This window comes from Achroia grisella, unplaced genomic scaffold (assembly GCF_030625045.1).
Source record: "Achroia grisella isolate CSIRO2021 unplaced genomic scaffold, CSIRO_AGI_Agris_v1 utg900, whole genome shotgun sequence".
Taxonomy (NCBI): Eukaryota; Metazoa; Arthropoda; class Insecta; order Lepidoptera; family Pyralidae; genus Achroia; species Achroia grisella.
This window is the reverse complement of record NW_026713059.1, coordinates 4862247-4882201: the sequence shown is the minus strand read 5'-3', so window position 1 is coordinate 4882201 and position 19955 is coordinate 4862247. Positions and strand designations below refer to the sequence as shown.

Here is a 19955-nt window from a genome sequence, read left to right as displayed (position 1 = left end):
AACATTGCAAAAGTGTCTGTGTGAGTGTTTGTTATCTTTTTAAACGGATGAACGGATCTTTAATGTCATATGGGGTTAAGATTATATCACTAGGATAATATACTAAATATAAGTGATAGGTGAAACTTTAACTCTGTGTATGTTAATTATATTTTGTAATAAAAATTAATTTATAGATATTACATTAATGAATTAATTGCTTACCGATGTTTCATACAGATACGAAAAATTAAAGAAAAAAAGGGGAAGTAATTAGTACAAACAATGCTGTATTTTAAATGTACCTAATAGATGAGTGAAAATTGTGTTATGTTGTATGTATTATATATCAAATATTAGTCTATATTCTACTTTATAACACGTGGAAGCGTAGCAATAGCAACGTTGTCAACAAATTATAGACTTGAAAAATGTATAGACAAGGGCACTTTGGAAACAAAAAATGGAATAGTTTTCTCAGCTAATTATGTATACTTGTACAAGTTATTACCGTGCAGATTTTTGTTTTATGTAACTTTTTTATAATAACTTACACCATTGTATGAAAAAAATGAATGAAATGATAGATGGTTTATATGATTTATTTTATCATTTACCTAAGTTATTTGAAACTTCTTTCCAAATAGTGTCTTTTAAAATAGAGAATATAAAATATTAAGTACACTATTTAGGTAGTGACCATTCTAGTTGAATTATGATTTCTGTTACATAAAATGAGGAGTGTTTGCGTTGAGTCTCTTGAAATACTGTCGACAACTCATCGGTGTAGACCGGTTGTGGTGCAACCTACTCGATGTAAAATCTATGTGGTCTTATAAAGGTCAAATATTACAGGATTTACATGCACAAAATGTCCAAGAAAAAATCAAAAATACCACGTAAAATTCCGAACATTAGAAATTCTAAATATGAAGCAGCCGAAGCTTTACATACAAACAAGAAGTATTGGACCAATGTATTTAATGAAATTGATACAACAACCAAAACGACGGTATGATTATTTCGCTAAATTATTTAATTATTTATTTACATTAAGTATTTATAACACTAAGCTTGTAAAAAAAACTATATTCATAAGACATATTGTGATTGTTCACTCTGTGCGGAAAATTGGTATAGCGCCATCTAGTAGCAAGAATTCTAAGTTTAAATATGCAAAATAATGTAAAATAAACTATTAATAGTGTTTTCTTATATTAATTTAATATAAATATTAGTCATATGTGATCTAATTTAAAATATAGAATTCAGGTAATAAATAAGTAGCTTTAAATTTAATTAGATATATTAAATTATAATTTAAATTTAGTATGTCTGTATGTTCAATAGTATTTTATATCAAGATTACTTTCTATTTGATTAAAATATGTTATTTCTTCTTATCTTCAGTTTAATAATGTAATTTACTGACTCTTTTATGTATTCAAAGGATCAAAAAGTCAAGTATTACCTACTAAAATACATAGATACATAACGGTCCATTCATACCAGATGACCACTAATAAGTGCTGTAAATAATAGGTGCTGATTAAGTATTCTAGTGTTTGTTACTTTCTTTTAAATAAATAAAATAGCTTGACATAAATCGATAATAGTTTTATATCTAAAATTGATATTACACTTTTGTCATTAAGTTAATTTATAATTAAGGGGGAAGGTGAGATCAGCTTATTCATGCGCAGTTTTCATTTCATCGTTATTCAACCTAGAATACTTGTGACATTACTACTTTTGAGAATGTACCTACCGGCTTTACCACTTAAATTACATATAACTCACTATGAACGTCGATTATTTTCGACAATTTTGATCACACTGATGTTTTTATTATTTTATATTTTAAGATTGAAGACAGCAGAAGTCTATCGAAGGTGTTGCCCAATGAATTGTACAAGAAAGTTTGTAACACATTAAATATGCCTGTCGTCACCGATCGACATGATCAAAGTAAACCATTTCAAGGTAATCATATAATAAAATATATATCATACTTATTTTAGTTTACATAGATGACACTCATATATTATAATACACAATTAGATATTTTAATTTCTATTTAATAGCAATAAAATAATTTTGTCGTTATCAGGAAACAACGTAACGTGTTTAATCAAAATAACTTTATTTTATAGGTATTAAGGATTTACATACTTAGTATAATAATCTCTAAATAATTATTTTATTGACTAGATATTGTTCTTCATACTAATAAGATATTGAATTAAGAGATAAACCGACCTTTGGAGTACGGGTGTGAAATTCTTGTGTTTATAAAACTGTGCTATACGTTCTTCACCATTAGTGACCATTTAAATAAGATTTTTACAGGTCTCTTTCTTAAACAAACGAAAGTAACTGTTTGTAACTGCTGCTTTAACAAGTTCTATAATCAATATTATATTATAGCCCATGGGAGTCAATAGTAAGTATTTAAATATTTAATAGTGACTCTTATCGTCTCCATTGAAGTGCTTATATCTTTATGAGTTTTTATATATTGACGTAATATAGCCTATATCGTTTTAAAACAATGTTCCTTTCAGTGAAAGAATGTATCAAATCGGTGCATTGTTTTCCATATATCTTGTTTCGCTCTACAGAAAAGCGTGCACGACGAGTTATTAAAGAACCTATGCTGTCATTCAGGAAAAGTCTGTATATCGATAGAGAACTAGACTCAGATACCGACGTGGAACTATGTTCCAGGTAAGATCAATACTCTATATAAATACATATATAATATGAACAGCGCAAAAAAAACATGCATTTGAGTGATTTTAAGTAGTACCTAACCTCTACCCTTTAGATTACCTATGAAATTTAGGCCAGATAAATTAATTAGATTTTTACCGGACTCTAGGAAGGTATATCCTTTAATTATATTCTAATTTTCATGTTTTAAATTTCTGTTAATATATAATGTACAATCCTAAAAGAATCAATTTCCATCTTTACTATCCAAATATTAAATATGTCATAACTAAATTTGTCATGGTATATATACACAAAGAAATTTGAACGATATCAATCACGGTTTGTCATATATATTTATTCGAACACGCTTTTAGTTTCTTTTTTTTTTACTTACGTGTCTAGAAAATGCACAAATAATTACTTCATGAAATAACAATGTTTGCACTGTTATCAATTTCTGTCGGCATTTCACAAGGTTAATTATGACTGTAGGTATGTAGTAAGTATTAAGCATTAGATAGATAAAATATTTACACGCTGCTTAGTAGTTACCTCCTAGCACCTATTAGGTATGAATATTCTTACTTTTTTTTATTTGTACATACAGTCACTTATTCATACTAAAATTATATATACAGACAGTTTATATGTCTGTCTATTTCTCACCTTTTCGCAACTAAATGGCTGAAGACATCTTAATAAAATTTAATGTGAAGATATATTGTACCACCAGGACGGCTATACTTTTTTGTGGGTAGAAAACAGGCAATGTCACGGGTAGCAGCTAGTAATAAATAAAAGAATTCTCTGTTATTATTTGCAGTGATCAGGAAGACGACAAGCCAAACATCCATCAAGAGTTCCTAAAGAAACCGGAGCGTGAGCAAGTGACGTGGGCCACCAGGTACCTCCAAGCGGAGAAGGAGGAGGAGAAAAGTCTCGTTAGGAAGGCTGACGATCTCACAGATAGGGTACTGGTGAAAAACATTGACATCATTTACTAACATATAAATATGTATAGAGGTAGTCCGTACTATAAGTTCTTATATTATGAATGTGAATGTGTGTTTATTACCTTTCAATTTAAATGGCTGAACGGATTTTAATGTAATTGGACGTGAAAATAGATTTGTAACACGAGGAAGTTATTGATCTAAAAACAGACGAAGTTGCTGGCAGTTGCTAGTATTTTTATAGTACTGTCTATGTAAATAATAAGGAGTAATTAATACATTATTATAAGTTTTTATTTACCTACCTATAATGAGGTAAAATTCTCGTCATAAGCTATGTAAAACATTATTGAAAGAATGAGAGAGAGAATGACATTATTAGACGATTTTCGCCTCACATGCGTAGTACACAAAAATAATCAATTGACGACCATTTATATCAATATTTTCCAAAGGTGTTATTAATTTCCTACCCATACGCATTGAGTTCTTCTTTCAATGTTGAACATAAAGTATTAAAAAATGTCGCTTGTCGACTAAATTAATCATTCTGATCACGTATAGCATGGTATATATTACATGTAAGAAAATGTTTTCGAACCAAATGGCAAAAATCTAACTTTTACGTATAGTAATTCTTTGCATAAATTCATTCATTAGTATTAATGAATGAATATATTCAAAGAATTACTAAATAAATCAATAATAACAGAATCAAATAATAGCTATAAATAGGAGTTTAAGGATAAGTGTGTTACATATATGTGCTTTAAAATTTTTGTGTACGTTTAACAAAATTTATACAAATGCTTTAAAAATATTTCAATATTTTCAGATAGCAACGGAGTTTTGCGAATACATGAAACAGCTGGGTGGCGACCAACAATCACAGCTGTTCACGCCGAAAGCTATCAAGGAACTATTCCAAGTACTTTTTACCTATTTTAACATAGGATCGTAAATTTATAACCATGAATAAAGTATGAGGATACATTTTTAATAACATTGCATATCTATGAAATATTGTATACCTAAGTAATTCACAAAGCCGGTTAAGTATACATTTCTTTATTATCTATACTAATTCATATTTTTTGTTACATTTTAATTTCTGATCAACTAAACGGATCGTAATTATATTTGACGTTCAGATATATTTTGTCATTGTCATAGGCTATCTTTTATCTTAAGAAACAGCATCGTATAATCTTAAAATCTATTAATTATTTGTCAACAATACCTAATTTCATCGTAGATTTTATACGTATGTTTATGTACAGATAGAATTTGATACCCACGTAGCCCGCAGCTTGCGAGTGGTGCCCAAAGAATTGCCATCCGTCGAGGAAAAACTTGCAGTCGTCACCGGAAATCCAGAGGTTAAAGTTTTATAGTGCCGCATATGTTTAGACTAAATGATTTCGTTGTTTTACAAATAACCTAAGTACCATCTTATTTGTAAATATGTCAAAAGCCAACGATTAGAACCAATATTTTTACTTTTTCTCTTTCTTTCACGGATATTTAGACAAATTAACAAAGTTTTAATCTAGAAATAGCAAAAATAAAAAATTCATTTAATAAAAAATTCAAAAAATTAGGATAGATTCTATTCCAATTATATAATTAGATCCCGAATATAATTACATAAAAAGAAATTCGTAAAGTTTCCATGTAGCTACAATTTTTACTTTGAAGAAAAGTATAGCAAATAGTTCTTCTTTGCAAACGTTAACGTTACAGGCGTCCATAGGCTACAGCAACCCTTTACTATCAGTGATACCGTGGAAACAATACCAGTAGCATAGTAGTATAGTTAAATAATTATACCATCAAATGCCGGTGAAAATTTCATCGGATAAGGCCCTCCAAATTATAAAAGTCTTGTTCATTATTTAATTTATTAAACAGATTCGTCCTGTACTTTCGAATCATTGGCTCTTAGCTATTTCGCCCCCTATAATTAAGTTACAGAATTTTACTAGTACAGAAGTTTACTAGTTGTATTTAATAATTAATTATATTTTGTAATTCTACTAATAAGTATTTTAAATTTGGACTTGGTCTTTAAAACACTATTTATAAACTCAAGTCGGTTAAATTATACACATTGCTAAACTTAACTCACTATACATCGCAACAAGACTAACAATTAATTTTGTGTTTAGACAAAAAAGGTAACCAGTGATTTTCTTTCAGAAATCTCGTCAAGCAACGCTTGAACGAGAGATAACAAAGGATATTGAAGCGGAGCAACGTTCCGATTACCTGACAGCATTCTCCCAGAGTATTCCCCTCCAAGACCAATGGAAAGCACCGAGGAACAACACTAAGACTCTGTGGCGATCTTCTCGATATGTGCCGAAAGACTTAGTCACCTTGAAAACAGTGTGGGAAGGCATCACAAATCTTAGGTTATTTCGTATTTTTATTGAAGTATAAATAATAATTATAAAAATATGTACGTCAACTACTTTTTAGATATCTTCATTATTTACTATTATGATATCTAATTGTCTCAATTTGATTATGTGATAATAATAGTGTTACATAATTAATCAGAACAATTAGCTCAGATTACTATGTTAGCTTAATTATCTCATATTTATTATATGGCCAAACACAAAAATTACTACATCTTTTATACATAGTATAATTATTTATACTAATATAATAAAGAGGTAAGATTTGTGAGTTTGTATGTTCGGAGTAATCTCCGGTACTACTTTTCCGAATTTGAAAACTCTCTTAGTATTGTATAGTCTATTTATCGAGGTAGGCTAAAGGCTACATAATATCACGTTAGAACCAATAGAATCTGGCTTCAATCAGAAATGTTGCAAAAACGATACAAATGTGACGAAGACAAAGTTGTGCGGGTTAGCTTGTATAAAATGAATAGTCAGTTACATTTAAATACGTTTGTGCAACGCGTGTTAATTCTACCTAAAGTCAAATAAATAGGGTTTTTCTAAAGAAATTATTATACCATTCGCGTGACAGTATGGGTATTAAGAATATGTAATATTAATTTGAACCAGAAATAATAATTAATATTTTTATTTTTTATCACAAAATTACATTACATAATGTTTTTATATTATTCGTAAAATGTACTATTATATACAACTACTAATAGGTGCATTACTTTGTAATAATTTTAATAATTCAGAACGCTATAGTAAGTACCTACTCATTGCCAATATTAACATGAATTAACATTACAACATAAAGTACAACCGGCTTTTTAGGTGAATGTCAGTAGTACATATAGCATTCGTATTGAGTTTTACAAATGGTTATTCTTATTATTTTCCAGAAGTGTTAAAGAGTATTGTCGCTGGATGATCGACCATCCAGAATACCGCAGAGCCCCATACTTAAGCAGCCTGGGCATGTTCGACCCCGCCGTGCTGGAGGCACGCCTTACTTTCGAGTGTGGGTACGGCGCCACTCCACCGCCGGCATCGCCAAACGAAGCTCCGGCTCCGATTGATCACATACGACGTCGGCTATCACAATTAGCTGATTCCAGTTAATGTCAAATTAAAATTTACAATGGAGATGAAATAGATTTATTTTTTATTTTTTTAGTATAGAAAAAGACGAACTTCTTAAAATTCACCGATTCACCGTTCACTGTGCGGGTACCGTGTCCATTTTTTTTGTTTGTTTTGAAGTTTACTATTTATAGTTTTATATAATTTTATTTTATTATAATTAATTTACAACATATAAGTACATATATAATATTATTCGATGATTAATTGTACAATATATTTTTATAATAATACAATAACAACTTGTGATTGAATGTGATTGAAAATTACATATTTATAACCTTATTAACCTTCAAGAACTATTAGCATTGGCAGACTCAAATCTGAATTATTTTAGTTCCAGGTACAGACATAAAAGGTCTGAGTATATATAGAGATTAAAAAAATCCGAAGTACATATTTATTTAATAATTTGATTTTAGAATAAACATTATAATCGATAATAACATAACATTCCAGTATGTTACGAAATAAAAGGAGAGAAAGAGAAGAAAGTGGGTCGCACTCGTAAAAGACTTACATTTTATATTATATAAAATCTAGAAAGAGATACTATTTATCTATAATATTATGATGATGATAGTTATTTAAGAGCTGCTTTGTTGTTCTCTTCTATGAGAGAAAGCAACGAGAGTACCGAAAAGATTAAAATGTAGGTAGGTCTTTTTAATTAGATGAGTGATATTGGAATGGTGTCTTTATCTTCTTCTAGTGTGGAAAATGAATCAGGGAGGGCCTCAGAAGTTGGATGAACGGGTACAGCCAGAGTACTGCCTGGTAAAAGCGGAATTCCTTCTCGCGGTCATAGCATAATAAGAGACCCCGCGGCCCAGTCCCACTATGTTAGCATTCGAACCCGACCCCGGCTTTGGTTGCCCATGCAGGTGAGCCGGCCCTACTTAACGAGGCTCCACCTGCTAACGTTTTAAGCTAGTGGGAAACAAGTAGATATATATGAGAATGAATTCAGTTAGGCCAGTTAGTCCATCGAGACGACTTCGTCATAATTTATTCACACCAGTTTCAACGTATTGAGATTGACCTAATTCTTAATCATTAAAAATGTTATGAAATGTTGTACACATTTTCTTGGAGTTTATAGATGAACATAGGATAATTGTTATTTAAAAAAAACATTTTTTTTATTCAATGCAAGCGAAGCCCCAGTTAAAAGCTAGTATGTTATATTTCATAACTCTTACTAACAATATCTTCCCCCCCTGTAGGTGTTACGTATAGTACGCGTAAATTTGCCACGCATCTTACAATCATAGTCTTGCTTGATAATATTATAATGGTTCACCTATCTGTAAGCAGAGTATATTAGATAAGCATTTATAGTTGCGAGATAAAGTATATAAATGTTGCATTGTATTATAATTTCATTTTAGCTTAAATAAAATACAAATTCGAAAACACGCGCATGTATCACAATGAGTGGAAAACAGAAATCGAGTGAAAGTGAGCCACAAATTGTTTTCGAGGATGTGTTGAACGCCGAAATTGGACAATTTGGAAAATATCAAATAATCAACTTGTTATTATTGGCATTGCCGTCGATGTCTTCGGCATTTATGGCGGCAGATTATATATTTACAGCCGCTCGGCTTCCTCATCGATGTGCCGTACCGGAGTGTGATGGGTCACAGCCTATTTATGACCCTCCTTGGATAGAAAATGCTGTGCCCACTGATTCATCCGGATTCGACGACTGCAGCAGATACGCCAGTATTGTGAACATTACCGAGTCGACCGAGGACTATTGTCCCGCGGAATGGTTTGACAGAAACACTACAATATCATGTGAAAGTTATGTGTTTTTAAAAACTAATTCTGTTGTGTACGATTTTGACTTGGCATGTAAAGAATGGTTGCGTGCGTTAGCAGGAACTCTCAATAGTCTCGGTGCCATGATTGCACTCCCCCTAGCAGGGTATATATCAGATCATTTTGGGCGACGAGTTTCAATAGCATTTTTTGCGTTTAATTTAGCGCTTACTGGATTTATACGCTCATTCTCAGTTAACTATACAATGTACGTTACATTTCAATTTTTACAAACCGCTATTGGCGGTGGAATTTTTAGTGCAGCCTACATTTTAGCTGCCGAAATAGTGGGACCTAAATTTCGTGTATTAACCAGTGCAACTATGTCTTCTCTCTTCGGTTTTGGGCAGGTACTTGTAGGATTAGTAGCGTCGGCTATTCCAGAATGGCGACACTTTAGTTTAGCTATGTCTACACCAGTTTTCCTTCTCGTGTCATACTACTGGATAGTCACAGAGAGCTATCGCTGGTTGCTAAGTAAAAATAAACAGGAAAAAGCTAGAGCTACTCTGGAAAGGGCAGCTAGATTAAATGGAAAGACAATTTCTGACAAAGCTATGGACTACTTGCTTACAGCTATACCTAACCAAATTGAATCAAGTAATAGAAAAGATAAAGACGAAAATTTATTTTTCCGCGTTATACAATCGAAGGTAATGTTACGTAGATGTTGTACGACACCTATTATGTGGATTACAACAACGTTTATATATTATGGTTTATCCATAAATTCTGTTAGTTTATCTGGTAATATGTACATAAACTATATAGCAGTAGCCGCTATAGAGATACCTGGATTTTGGACAGCTGTTTTAATTTTAGATAGAATCGGTCGTAGGATCACTATATTCGGAGGTTATTTTCTATGTGGACTTTGCTGTATTGGATTTGCTTTCACGCCGCGAGACATGCGTGGTTTATCAATGTTTTTGTTTTTGTTTGGTAAATATTGCACAGGTCTTGTTTTCACTTCATTGTATCTTTACACTTCTGAACTATATCCGACAAGACATCGGCATTCGTTTTTAGGGTTTTCGTCTATGGTCGGACGGGTTGGATCAGTCCTAGCGCCATTAACGCCCCCACTTGCTGTTTATTGGGCTGGAATACCATCTATGTTGTTTGGAACAATGGCTATTATAGCTGCTATATTAGCGCTTACACAACCTGAAACCCTTGGATTGAATGTACCTGATACTTTCGAAGATGCGGAACGATTAGGAAAACCTGACCATTCTGTAACAGTTTTATAATAAAGTTTTGTTATAAATATAGTGTATATTTTATTTTTTACATAACATTAAATATTTTATTAAACAATTTAATTCTAGTATATCCATAATCTTATTATTCCTTAAAAAAAATTGAAACATTTTCGGTATAAATATCTTTAAGAATATTAGTGCCACCTATATATTCAATTGAGGTACATCAAGCTATTATGAAACAAAAGTGTTGGCAGTTTTGGCAGTTATCAGCTAGATGGCGTTCGCCTTGTATGCTCGAATATAGTGGAAGTAGCGATCTGCTTGAAATATTGCTTTTTAATAACATTAAAGTTTCCCAGATGGCAGCACAGGTATCTGGACTAAAATAGTATGAATTTTATCGTATTCCTTTACAATAAAAGTTTTTAGTTAAATACCCATCATATTAGATAGGATTTATATTATTTTGTCATATAATAATTCGAAAAATATGGAATGTACAAATGTTCTGCTTAGGAATATTTAAGGGCAAAATTAAGATTTCCACCAATGACTGTAGGAGTTCATAAAGTTATAAATGAAAATAAATACTACGTACCTAATGAGTTAATTATTTGACTTTTACAATTTCCAAAGTTAGCCTACATTTTAAACCTATACCTATATCTTGAATGTTTTTATTTTATTTTTGTTAACTTATTTCCACTCATGTGTACTTTATTTTTAACTAGCTACTCGCCCCGGCTTCGCATGGGTGTACTTGTATTTATATATCTATATATAAACCTTCCTCTATCTGTAAGAATAACCGCTTTAAAATCCGTTGCGTACTGGATTTAAGCATACATAGGGGATGGACAGATAGCGACTGCGACTATGTAGTGATAATACTCTCTTTTTCTTAAGGTTGTCTGGAAGAGAATGCATTAGCGATAAGACCGCCTTCTGTACACCGTCTTCTTTCTTTAATCTATTAATATACTTATTTTTCAATATATCTGATTTTAATGTTGATACTATAAAGCATTAAAAATAAATAAATTGTTTTTTACTATTGTTCTAAATACGAAATTTAGGTAATTAGCAGATACAAATTAATTGTACTCTCATAAAGACTACATGAAATGTAACCACACGGTTCCTAAATAAACGGTATTAGTTTTTTTTGGTCTACCGCCGTTTTATTAGTTTTTATGTATACAATTATACAAATACTTCACTGGATTTATTTCACCAGCTACCTACTTATATCTGTAGTATTAAGTGGCCTGTATGTTACTGACACCTGTACAAGTTGACATTAAAAATAATAAACGTAGAAATTATTGTATACGTATATTTGATACTTAAAACAATTTCATCAATTTATTTATTAGCTATAACAGCATTTAATAATTTTACACGATGCCTTGCGGAAAGAGGTCCCTCATTAAAAGTTGGGGTAAGCCGAAGTACATAAGGGTTATTACTCCGTCGCGATACGAACAAAATGAGGCTTCTGTTAAAGTACACTGGAAGAATGTAATGCGGGACCTAGAATTATCGTATAAGGATGATCAAGTATGTCTTAATATATCTAAATATCAGTAGGTACGATAAATAGACGATTCAACTAAGTTCTGACTGGTAAATAAGGGTATAGCCTAGGTAGACTTTACGCAAGTCACCTCCACTTATGTCTCACTTACTTTATTCACTTTAGCCACAAAACAGCTTTCTGTATTTCGGTTAAAGGGTGAAATATGGTTTAGTTTTCTGGTAAGGCAACGCAGGTTTTTTTTCTGACTACTTTAATGCTGTTAGCCGTAACTGGTCTTTACAACTACACCGGACGATAGGGGAGTGCAGAAGGCACTTCAAATACGCGAAAGCGTCTTAATGTCAACTCCCACCTGAAGTACCTATACGACTTTATTCTGAGGGCATCACTAGGGGTTCAAACGTCGGCTCATGCCGTCGTAATTTCGATCGCCGTTTGAATTGGACAGCGGATTGATTGGACGATGGTGTATCCGCTTGCGCTATCGGCATACGTTGGCTAGGATCGAGGAGGAATCGCGCGGAGGTCAACCTGACATGATACATTGCTATCCATGGGGTTCTTAGTGTCTACATTATTAACAATCCCTTTCTCTCCGAACGCATGAGGGGTTACCACGCGCGTCATAAAATAATGAGGGGTTGTCCTTGCTTCTGTTGATTTACATAGGCGATGATTACTACTTACCATTAGGCGAGTAGTCAGTTTGTTTGTCATTCCAGGTCCATATAAAAATCACTGAACTGAAACTGATACTTCAGTAGATGTATAATTGAATTCACACCTACAACAAGTACACTTTAATATCAAGTTATATTTGCTGATAATAGTTGAAATATAATAAAGTAGTTGCATTTATTTTATAGTTCTGGGAAACACAATGCGATACTGTTCGAGAACTGGTGGGCCCAATCATGTTTCATAGGATCGCTAAAATATTTAATTTACCATTTGAAGCGACACAATACAAACCGAAATCTGAAACGTCCTCCTTGGATGCATCTGAGCATTACTACAAGACGACAACCTCTGTAGGAGTGAGATTTATTTTTACTTCATAATTAATATTACACATGAGTTTAAGTAGATATAATCCATTGCGGTGAAGATGTTAGTCTGTATTGATTTTTAGTAAAAAGCTTGAACTGAACGATAATAAAAGAAGTTATATAAGTTATTTATTATTATTATCACATAATTTCAAAATATATTGATTTAAAAATTGAGATATCGCGTGAATGGGCTTTGGCTATATTATAATTAAATTGTACTATTAGGACAAAAAATATCCTAAATGTCTTATGTCTATTGTAATCTGGATTTGAACAATAATACAGTAAAGAGCTCAACAGATTTACTAGGTTTATGTTCTAATAACAATATTATCAACTTAAAACATATCACCTATATCAGGGTAACATGTGCACATTTTGTTTTCCTTTTAACGAAACATCACCATTGCGTAATTGCTAAAAAGGAAACGAAACAATTCTCAAAACAATTTCGTCTGAATATCTTCTAATTTATTCTGTGTAAATGGAATGCTTTTTAATGGTCAAATATATGTATTGGTACTAGCAATATCCTAGAATTTGTGAAGTTACATTACATTAAATATTATACAAGATACTGTTTGTAACGGATTAGGGTAGGATAATTATTATTTATTCATTGTATTAGTATAAAATTGCGTATTAATCTCAATAGTAGTGATATTTTTTATTTAAGAAGTATAATTATCAGAAGAGATCTATATATCATCATGCAATGAAGAAAATTTGTTGCGTCTAACTATATTATATATTTTTTAACTACCTGTAAATTTTAGTATTATACTACATCATTATATATACATATATTGTATGGATTTGCTAATCTTAGTTTAACGATTTCAGGTAAATATGCGGCCTACGTTTTCTATGAGCGACTTCGAAGTATCTTTAGAAGAAAAAGATGAAGAAGAGGAATCAGATTACTGGAGTGTATCCTCAGTGGCGGAAAGTGATGAGAGAATGGTGTCACGCTCCAAATCTGTCTCAAGAACGAAATCCTTAATAACTTCGAAAATGTTCTCGAAAACAATATCTAAATCTTTCTCCAAATTTTTGTCGAAGACTATAATGAGAACATACTCTAGTAGAAGTAAGCTGTACAAATCAGAACGATCGGCTAGCGACGAATCCGCAAACTCAAGTGATGATTTACTTGTTCACCCTGCTAGCAAATACATTTTGTAATTATATATTAATTTACAATAACATACTTTTACGGATATTATACTAGATTAAGTAGTCAGAGGCAATGTTAAATATAGACATCATAATAAACAGTATACTCACATTTCACTGAAACATTTTCCCGTATTTGAATCGAATCTGTCGTGGCAGTCTCCAATACTAGTCTACTATTCCAGTCTGATAAAAATCTCACTGTGTTTTCTGCTATCTTAGAATTTTCTGCGAAAATCAGGAAAGCAGTCAGTAACTAGGCCACGACTCCCTTATTGTTATATTTATTTTCATTAGCATTACAGATATGAAATATGACGTAGAATTATTGGAGTCTAAATTATGACACTGATTGGCTACACTTGGACAAACGCTTTATTCATCATTTATAAGTTATCTTTGTCATTATGCGTAATACTTTCAGCCGAAGTCCATACCAGAGGCATACAAAGAACCCTCATTTTGACATGCTCTATTGCAATCAATCTGAAACTGACATGATCAAGTGGAAATCAAAGTATAAGCAGAAAACTTACGAAGTGTCGGCCTCTGATGAATTCAGTAAGAAAGCTGAAATCATGACCAAAAAAGTTATTATCTATACACATAATAATATATAACTTTTCAATCTCACCCTTCAACCCAAAAACATATTACAAAATAAGTTGCATGGCGAAGAAATAGGTGAGACACAGCTCTCAGCTTTTGTCTCACCTATTTCAGCTATTTTAAAACGATTTACTAATTGCCAGGCTGATTTATGGAAGACCCAATAAATATCCTTTACACTAAATAATTTGGATAAATAGTGTGAAAGGTAACTTTCACACAAAATAAGTTCCAAGAACATATTATAATATATTACTTTATTATACATTGCATCCAATAATGCGTTTTCATCCAAACTAATTGCGACATTAAAAATGGTTCTGGGGTATTTTTTTGGTAAGGCGAAAAAACAATAAGTATGGTTGCCAAATTATTTTTATATAAAAATTTATCATACATTTACTTGGATCTTGTCGCATATATTTTTTGCATACTTTCAGATATCTAAAGAGTTTTATGATTGGTGGGTAGATTTAGGCAACGTTGAGTTCAAAAGTGAAATTAAACGACCAGAAGATATTGAGTCTCTTTTCCAGGTAAATTATGTACCTATATTTTGTAAAGGGATATCGTTTTCTTTATTATTTATTAATAAAAATTCTATCTATAATAATATTACTATAAATTAATATTATTATATTATTTTTTACTATGATTATATCTTCTATGATCAAGTGAATAAAACTAAACCTTAATATATCAAGTCAGATTGTTTCTTTAAAGAAACAATTCTTAATTATTCTACAACATAAAAGCACGCGCTGCAGGTATCTATTTTTTTTTAAGACTTTATTACTCTAGATCTCTTTGCGTAACCAAAATAAGTAGGGGACTTTTTGATATCACTAAAGATAAAGTAATAATATTATCTTAATCTATTTATTTATAGGTTTGGTTTGACGAGCATGCCTCACGAGGTTTGGTTTTGGATCCGAAAATACTTCCGTGTGTCTTACAAAGTATTGCAAAATATGTTGGCGAACCTAAAGTAAGTACCTAGTAGTATCTAGTACCTAAAGTAACTTATGAAATGTTGAACAATTTTACTTTTTTTATAATTTTTATCTTAAATATTTGATAACTTATAATGTCTTTTTTAATATATTGTGTGCCTGCTGAAAGATACCAATAAAGTTTGTTTGCCCTTGTTGCAGGCGTCGTGTCCAAAAGTTTTAACCCGACAGATTGCTTACGATATTCATGCCGAAACAAGTCCAGCGCATATAATGGCATTCGGCACTGTACTACCACTGAAGATGAAGCACATCCCACCTAAGAACAACACGGAGAAGATGTGGCATTCTGTTAAGATCCCCGGGGATCTGCGTTCCATGGCTTGTGTTTGGGATGACATACAGCATCTCACGTGAGTATTATTTTCTTTACAGATTATAACTTCTATAGTATTTGTTTAGACGAATTATAAACACAGTATTCAAAATGCAACATGTCAGAGCTAGCATGTCTGACTGTCACCTCAACGGAATAAGAAGCTTATGGCCTAAAATAAATCAATAGAAAATGCTGCCTACAAACGTGATATTACATTCTTACGTAGGTATATTAGGGTCACTGGAGCTCGTTGTGTTCTAAAATTTTACTGCAATTTCGGGTTATTTTACCGTATTATCCATTACAATTCAAATCTTGACTTTCCAACTTTAAATTACAGAATAATCTATTGACTACTCCCTATATTGACAACATATTTATTTTTGTGGTTTATGTATAGATAAATATTTGTTTATCATGGATCTCGTCGTTAGTAATTAAGTTTTCTGTGAATCACTGTTGTTAGTAAGAGGTTTTGTAAACAGTTAAAAGGTAGTAAATTTTCTATTTTGAATCGAAATATTTATTACATTACTTAAAAAATATTTTTCTCAGATCAACAAAAGAATTTCAAAAATGGCTTGAACAGCGGCCTCACCTACCAATGCCTCAATGTCTTAAAGATATGTACGCTTCAGGAGAAAAGAAACATCCATTTGTGGTACCTTCAGACTATGTTGTTCAAGACAAAAGTGCGCCTACTACTACTCAAGACTTAGCTCTGCCGGTTTCACAATTTTCTATAGAGTTAAAGGAAGTACTGAGTAAATTAATGAATCAATAATAGATACATGTCAATACGTGTCTTTTTAGTCCATGAGTTTTTGATGTTTTATTATTATAAAGAAGAGATATCTCTTCTTTTATACATTTAACTATTTAGATTTGTATTAGTCACTTTTCCACATATTACTCAGATATGTTTTTAGTGTAACTGTAAACTTTTTTCTGTATTTTATATAAAATTAAATTAAACGGTATAAATATTTCCACTACTGGTTATATTATTACGACATAATAAATTATAATAAAACAATTCAGACCTACTCATTATTATTACTTTAGCCAAATTCTACTCTACATAGGCATTGATTGCTGTAACCCTAAACCACTTCTGCTTTTAGTCACTGTGTTCATCTACTCCGTTTTAGAATACACAATTGCCCATCAAGAAGCATCCTGTTTCTGCTACTTTGCTGTAGTTTGCCAATGCTGCGGTTCATATTCGTTGAAGTGGATGGCAGGGACAAAAATTATTAATATTAGAATAAAAATGTTTCATTAGTAACTAAAATACCCTAAGATAAGAATAAATGATATTTATTCTTACCTGTAGGACATCACATTATTAGTTATTCTGTGGATTTCTGCCACGCAGTTTTAATTCACACATCTCGATATATTGCGATCATATTCTGCAAGTTATATAAAGATTATGGTCAAATAATGTTAAAGATTTTTTTGTTTATCACTAGAATTTGAATACGTGTACTCGTATCTACTAAATATATTCCAAATAGATATTTAATTTATTTTATGATAAACATAAAATAAACGGCAAAGTAATATAATAACTTTATTCCTTTATTTATTAATTGTTATTTTACTATTTAACATGCTTATTATCACGGCTATTTTAGCAATAATACTCTTGACAGTGTTAAGAGGCCTATTACAAAATGATGCCGCTCAACTTTAGGTTTAATCGCATGGATTTACGCACACATACAGTAATACACGCACACAGACGCAAATAACCGTGTAGCTCAATCGGTGCTGGATTTAGTATGAACCATTTTGATCCTTGTAATATTTTAATTAATAATGTGATATGTTTCTACTTAACTGAGACTACAATCGGATTTTTTTAAATAATGTGATTTATCTTAATTATCAAAGTGCTAATAATGACCATATTTTTTCATTATATTATTCCTAGAGGGTTGATGTCAGGATGACTGGCCGATTGTACAACTAAAAGCCAAAACCTTAAGTAATATGAGTAACAAATAATTGGGATAAGGACAAAAGATGAAATTACTATAACATAAATTTACGCCTAATTAATTCTTCTTACATATTAATTCAGTTTATTTATTAATAGATACAATATAATTTATTATAAGAGTCGGATACATTATTGCCATATTCACTTGTTCTAAATATTATACTTAGCAAATAATTATTTTATTTATATATAATAGTTGTGTTTTCAAGGCTTTGTTTTGATTTAAAGGTCCCATCCTTATATGTATATTAGGTGTGTCCGCGACTTCGTCAGGCGTGAGTATAATGAAATTGACCAAATAAAGGAAATATATTTAGATTATAACCTAAAAAGGAGTTTCTTTGTTTCAATTAAACAATGACGATACTTTTATACAACCTTTCATCTCCTGCTTTTAATCGTCACTTACAATACTTTTTTCGCACTATAAAGTAGTTATGACCTTTCTCAGGGTATACTATCTGTGTATATGTATATCTATCTATATAGACTACCTGTGTATATATATGGTAGTGAATTTAAAGGATGACAAACACAATAAAACCCGAGTTTTCAGGAATGGCAACGCATGAGGGAAACAATGTGAAGACGGATGAACATGGCAGGTAAGGACGGTGAGGCTGCTCATGTATATAGGCGACGGATGCGGCGGCGTTCAGCCTTTCCATCCGGAGAGCCGTCAACTGGCGTTGTCGGATTTCCATTCCTAAGTCTGTAAAAAAAGCTTCAACTGCTATCATTGCTGTTCGGCTGGATCATTGACGTCGCCGCATGATATTGGCTGATATTGCAGCTTCTCGTTCTTGGTTGGCCGATTCTTCGATTCTTGATAAATAATTAATTGTTAATGTCAAACCTTTTTATAAATTATTATAAGACGCCTCATTGATTATATGTAATGAAATATCCATGAGCTATAGAGATTTTGGACAGAACCAAAAGACCTTAAAACACCTCTGCTCTCATTGGCGGGATTACTTTTATATTTTTGCTGGAGATTTCTGAAAGACTCTCTGTGTCATTAAGATCGTCTCCAGCATATGGACTTTAATTGAAAGTTTAAAACTACGTCACAAATTTGAAAGTGCTCATTTTTATGGAAGCACAGATAGTGATTTCCGCCACTAAATGCTCAAACTTGAGGAAGGAATTTCTCAAAAGCATGATCCAGTCATGAAATTTAAGCCCGCCGAACATGTGCAATGGCGTTCCATTGGATATATTGCTTACTAATGAATTGAAAGACAATTTAATTGTAGACCATTATAACCGGTACGTTAGCTGGGCAACCAGCTTATATACCAAGAATACCGATGATTCCAACTGATCTGCCAATACCATTTTAACGGCTTCAATTTCCGGTTAAAATATCATCTACACATGTAATAGATCTATGTATGTTTTGATCTTAAAAAACTACGCAGATTTTGATTCGTTGTTATTTAATAGACAGAATAGATAGACTCAAGAGGAAGGTTTATATATAACGTCCCAATACTGTACACGGATCTTTAAACGCGCGATAACCTATATATCCATATTCACGCGGGCGAAGCCGCAAGCTAAAAGCTAGTCTCTAAATAAAAACATTTATAATGTTGTTGACTTTTCACCCAAACACGCTAATTATTTGACATAACTGTACAGTAATGAAAGTCCAACGAGTATAATAACAGAATAGCTGCAATTTAGAAATATCTGTATTGTGTAAAATAAAATAAAATTGGATAAAATATCTCTAAACATTAAGGAATATAATTTATATATAATTTGGTAATTTATTTACAATCCACATTGCATACTGGATGATATACACTATATAACACAAGACAAATGTACGTAAAAATAATAATGGTATTTTCATAAACAATAACCCTATTTTAATTTAGAAAAAAACTACAAAATAAACATAGAGTAAAATTGGTCTTACATTTTCTTACATTTTTCTCTCAGATAAGCGTTGTTTATAAAAATACTAAAATGTTCTCTTTTTTAA

General features: G+C 31.6%; 3 protein-coding genes across 4 annotated transcripts; all 3 read left to right on the top strand.

The window, feature by feature from the left end:
* Nucleotides 1-774: 774 nt before the first annotated feature.
* Nucleotides 775-7205, top strand: LOC131853174 (uncharacterized). The gene is made up of 8 exons (XM_059204002.1): nt 775-991; nt 1845-1962; nt 2601-2706; nt 3518-3665; nt 4483-4575; nt 4928-5026; nt 5847-6061; nt 6967-7205. Exons 1-8 carry the CDS (start codon nt 842-844, stop codon nt 7184-7186), a joined length of 1149 nt encoding a protein of 382 aa, XP_059059985.1. The 5' UTR covers nt 775-841; the 3' UTR covers nt 7187-7205.
* A 797-nt stretch (nt 7206-8002) lies between these two features.
* On the top strand, nt 8003-10306 carry LOC131853172 (organic cation transporter protein-like). The gene is made up of 2 exons (XM_059203999.1): nt 8003-8091; nt 8599-10306. Exon 2 carries the CDS (start codon nt 8641-8643, stop codon nt 10285-10287), a length of 1647 nt encoding a protein of 548 aa, XP_059059982.1. The 5' UTR covers nt 8003-8091; nt 8599-8640; the 3' UTR covers nt 10288-10306.
* A 1261-nt stretch (nt 10307-11567) lies between these two features.
* LOC131853173 (uncharacterized) lies at nt 11568-16866 on the top strand. 2 transcript variants are annotated; one of them, XM_059204001.1, is made up of 8 exons: nt 11568-11802; nt 12649-12813; nt 13678-14015; nt 14435-14600; nt 15060-15155; nt 15509-15607; nt 15774-15985; nt 16507-16866. In XM_059204001.1, exons 1-8 carry the CDS (start codon nt 11647-11649, stop codon nt 16733-16735), a joined length of 1461 nt encoding a protein of 486 aa, XP_059059984.1. In that variant the 5' UTR covers nt 11568-11646; the 3' UTR covers nt 16736-16866. The 2 variants fall into 2 exon arrangements, with proteins under 2 accessions (XP_059059984.1, XP_059059983.1); XM_059204000.1 differs by having other exon boundaries at nt 12649-12819.
* Nucleotides 16867-19955: the final 3089 nt, after the last annotated feature.

What these genes read in the sequence shown, in the direction of transcription:
- LOC131853174 (XM_059204002.1), top strand. Translation starts at nt 842, where the DNA reads ATGCACAAAATGTCCAAGAAAAAATCAAAAATACCACGTAAAATTCCG. An exon ending in ATACAACAACCAAAACGACG is followed by an intron (nt 992 to 1,844) that starts GTATGATTATTT and finishes TTATATTTTAAG; the next exon opens with ATTGAAGACAGCAGAAGTCT. An exon ending in CTATCAAGGAACTATTCCAA is followed by an intron (nt 4,576 to 4,927) that starts GTACTTTTTACC and finishes GTTTATGTACAG; the next exon opens with ATAGAATTTGATACCCACGT.
- LOC131853172 (XM_059203999.1), top strand. Translation starts at nt 8,641, where the DNA reads ATGAGTGGAAAACAGAAATCGAGTGAAAGTGAGCCACAAATTGTTTTC.
- LOC131853173 (XM_059204000.1), top strand. Translation starts at nt 11,647, where the DNA reads ATGCCTTGCGGAAAGAGGTCCCTCATTAAAAGTTGGGGTAAGCCGAAG. An exon ending in AGACGACAACCTCTGTAGGA is followed by an intron (nt 12,820 to 13,677) that starts GTGAGATTTATT and finishes TAACGATTTCAG; the next exon opens with GTAAATATGCGGCCTACGTT. An exon ending in CTGAAATCATGACCAAAAAA is followed by an intron (nt 14,601 to 15,059) that starts GTTATTATCTAT and finishes GCATACTTTCAG; the next exon opens with ATATCTAAAGAGTTTTATGA.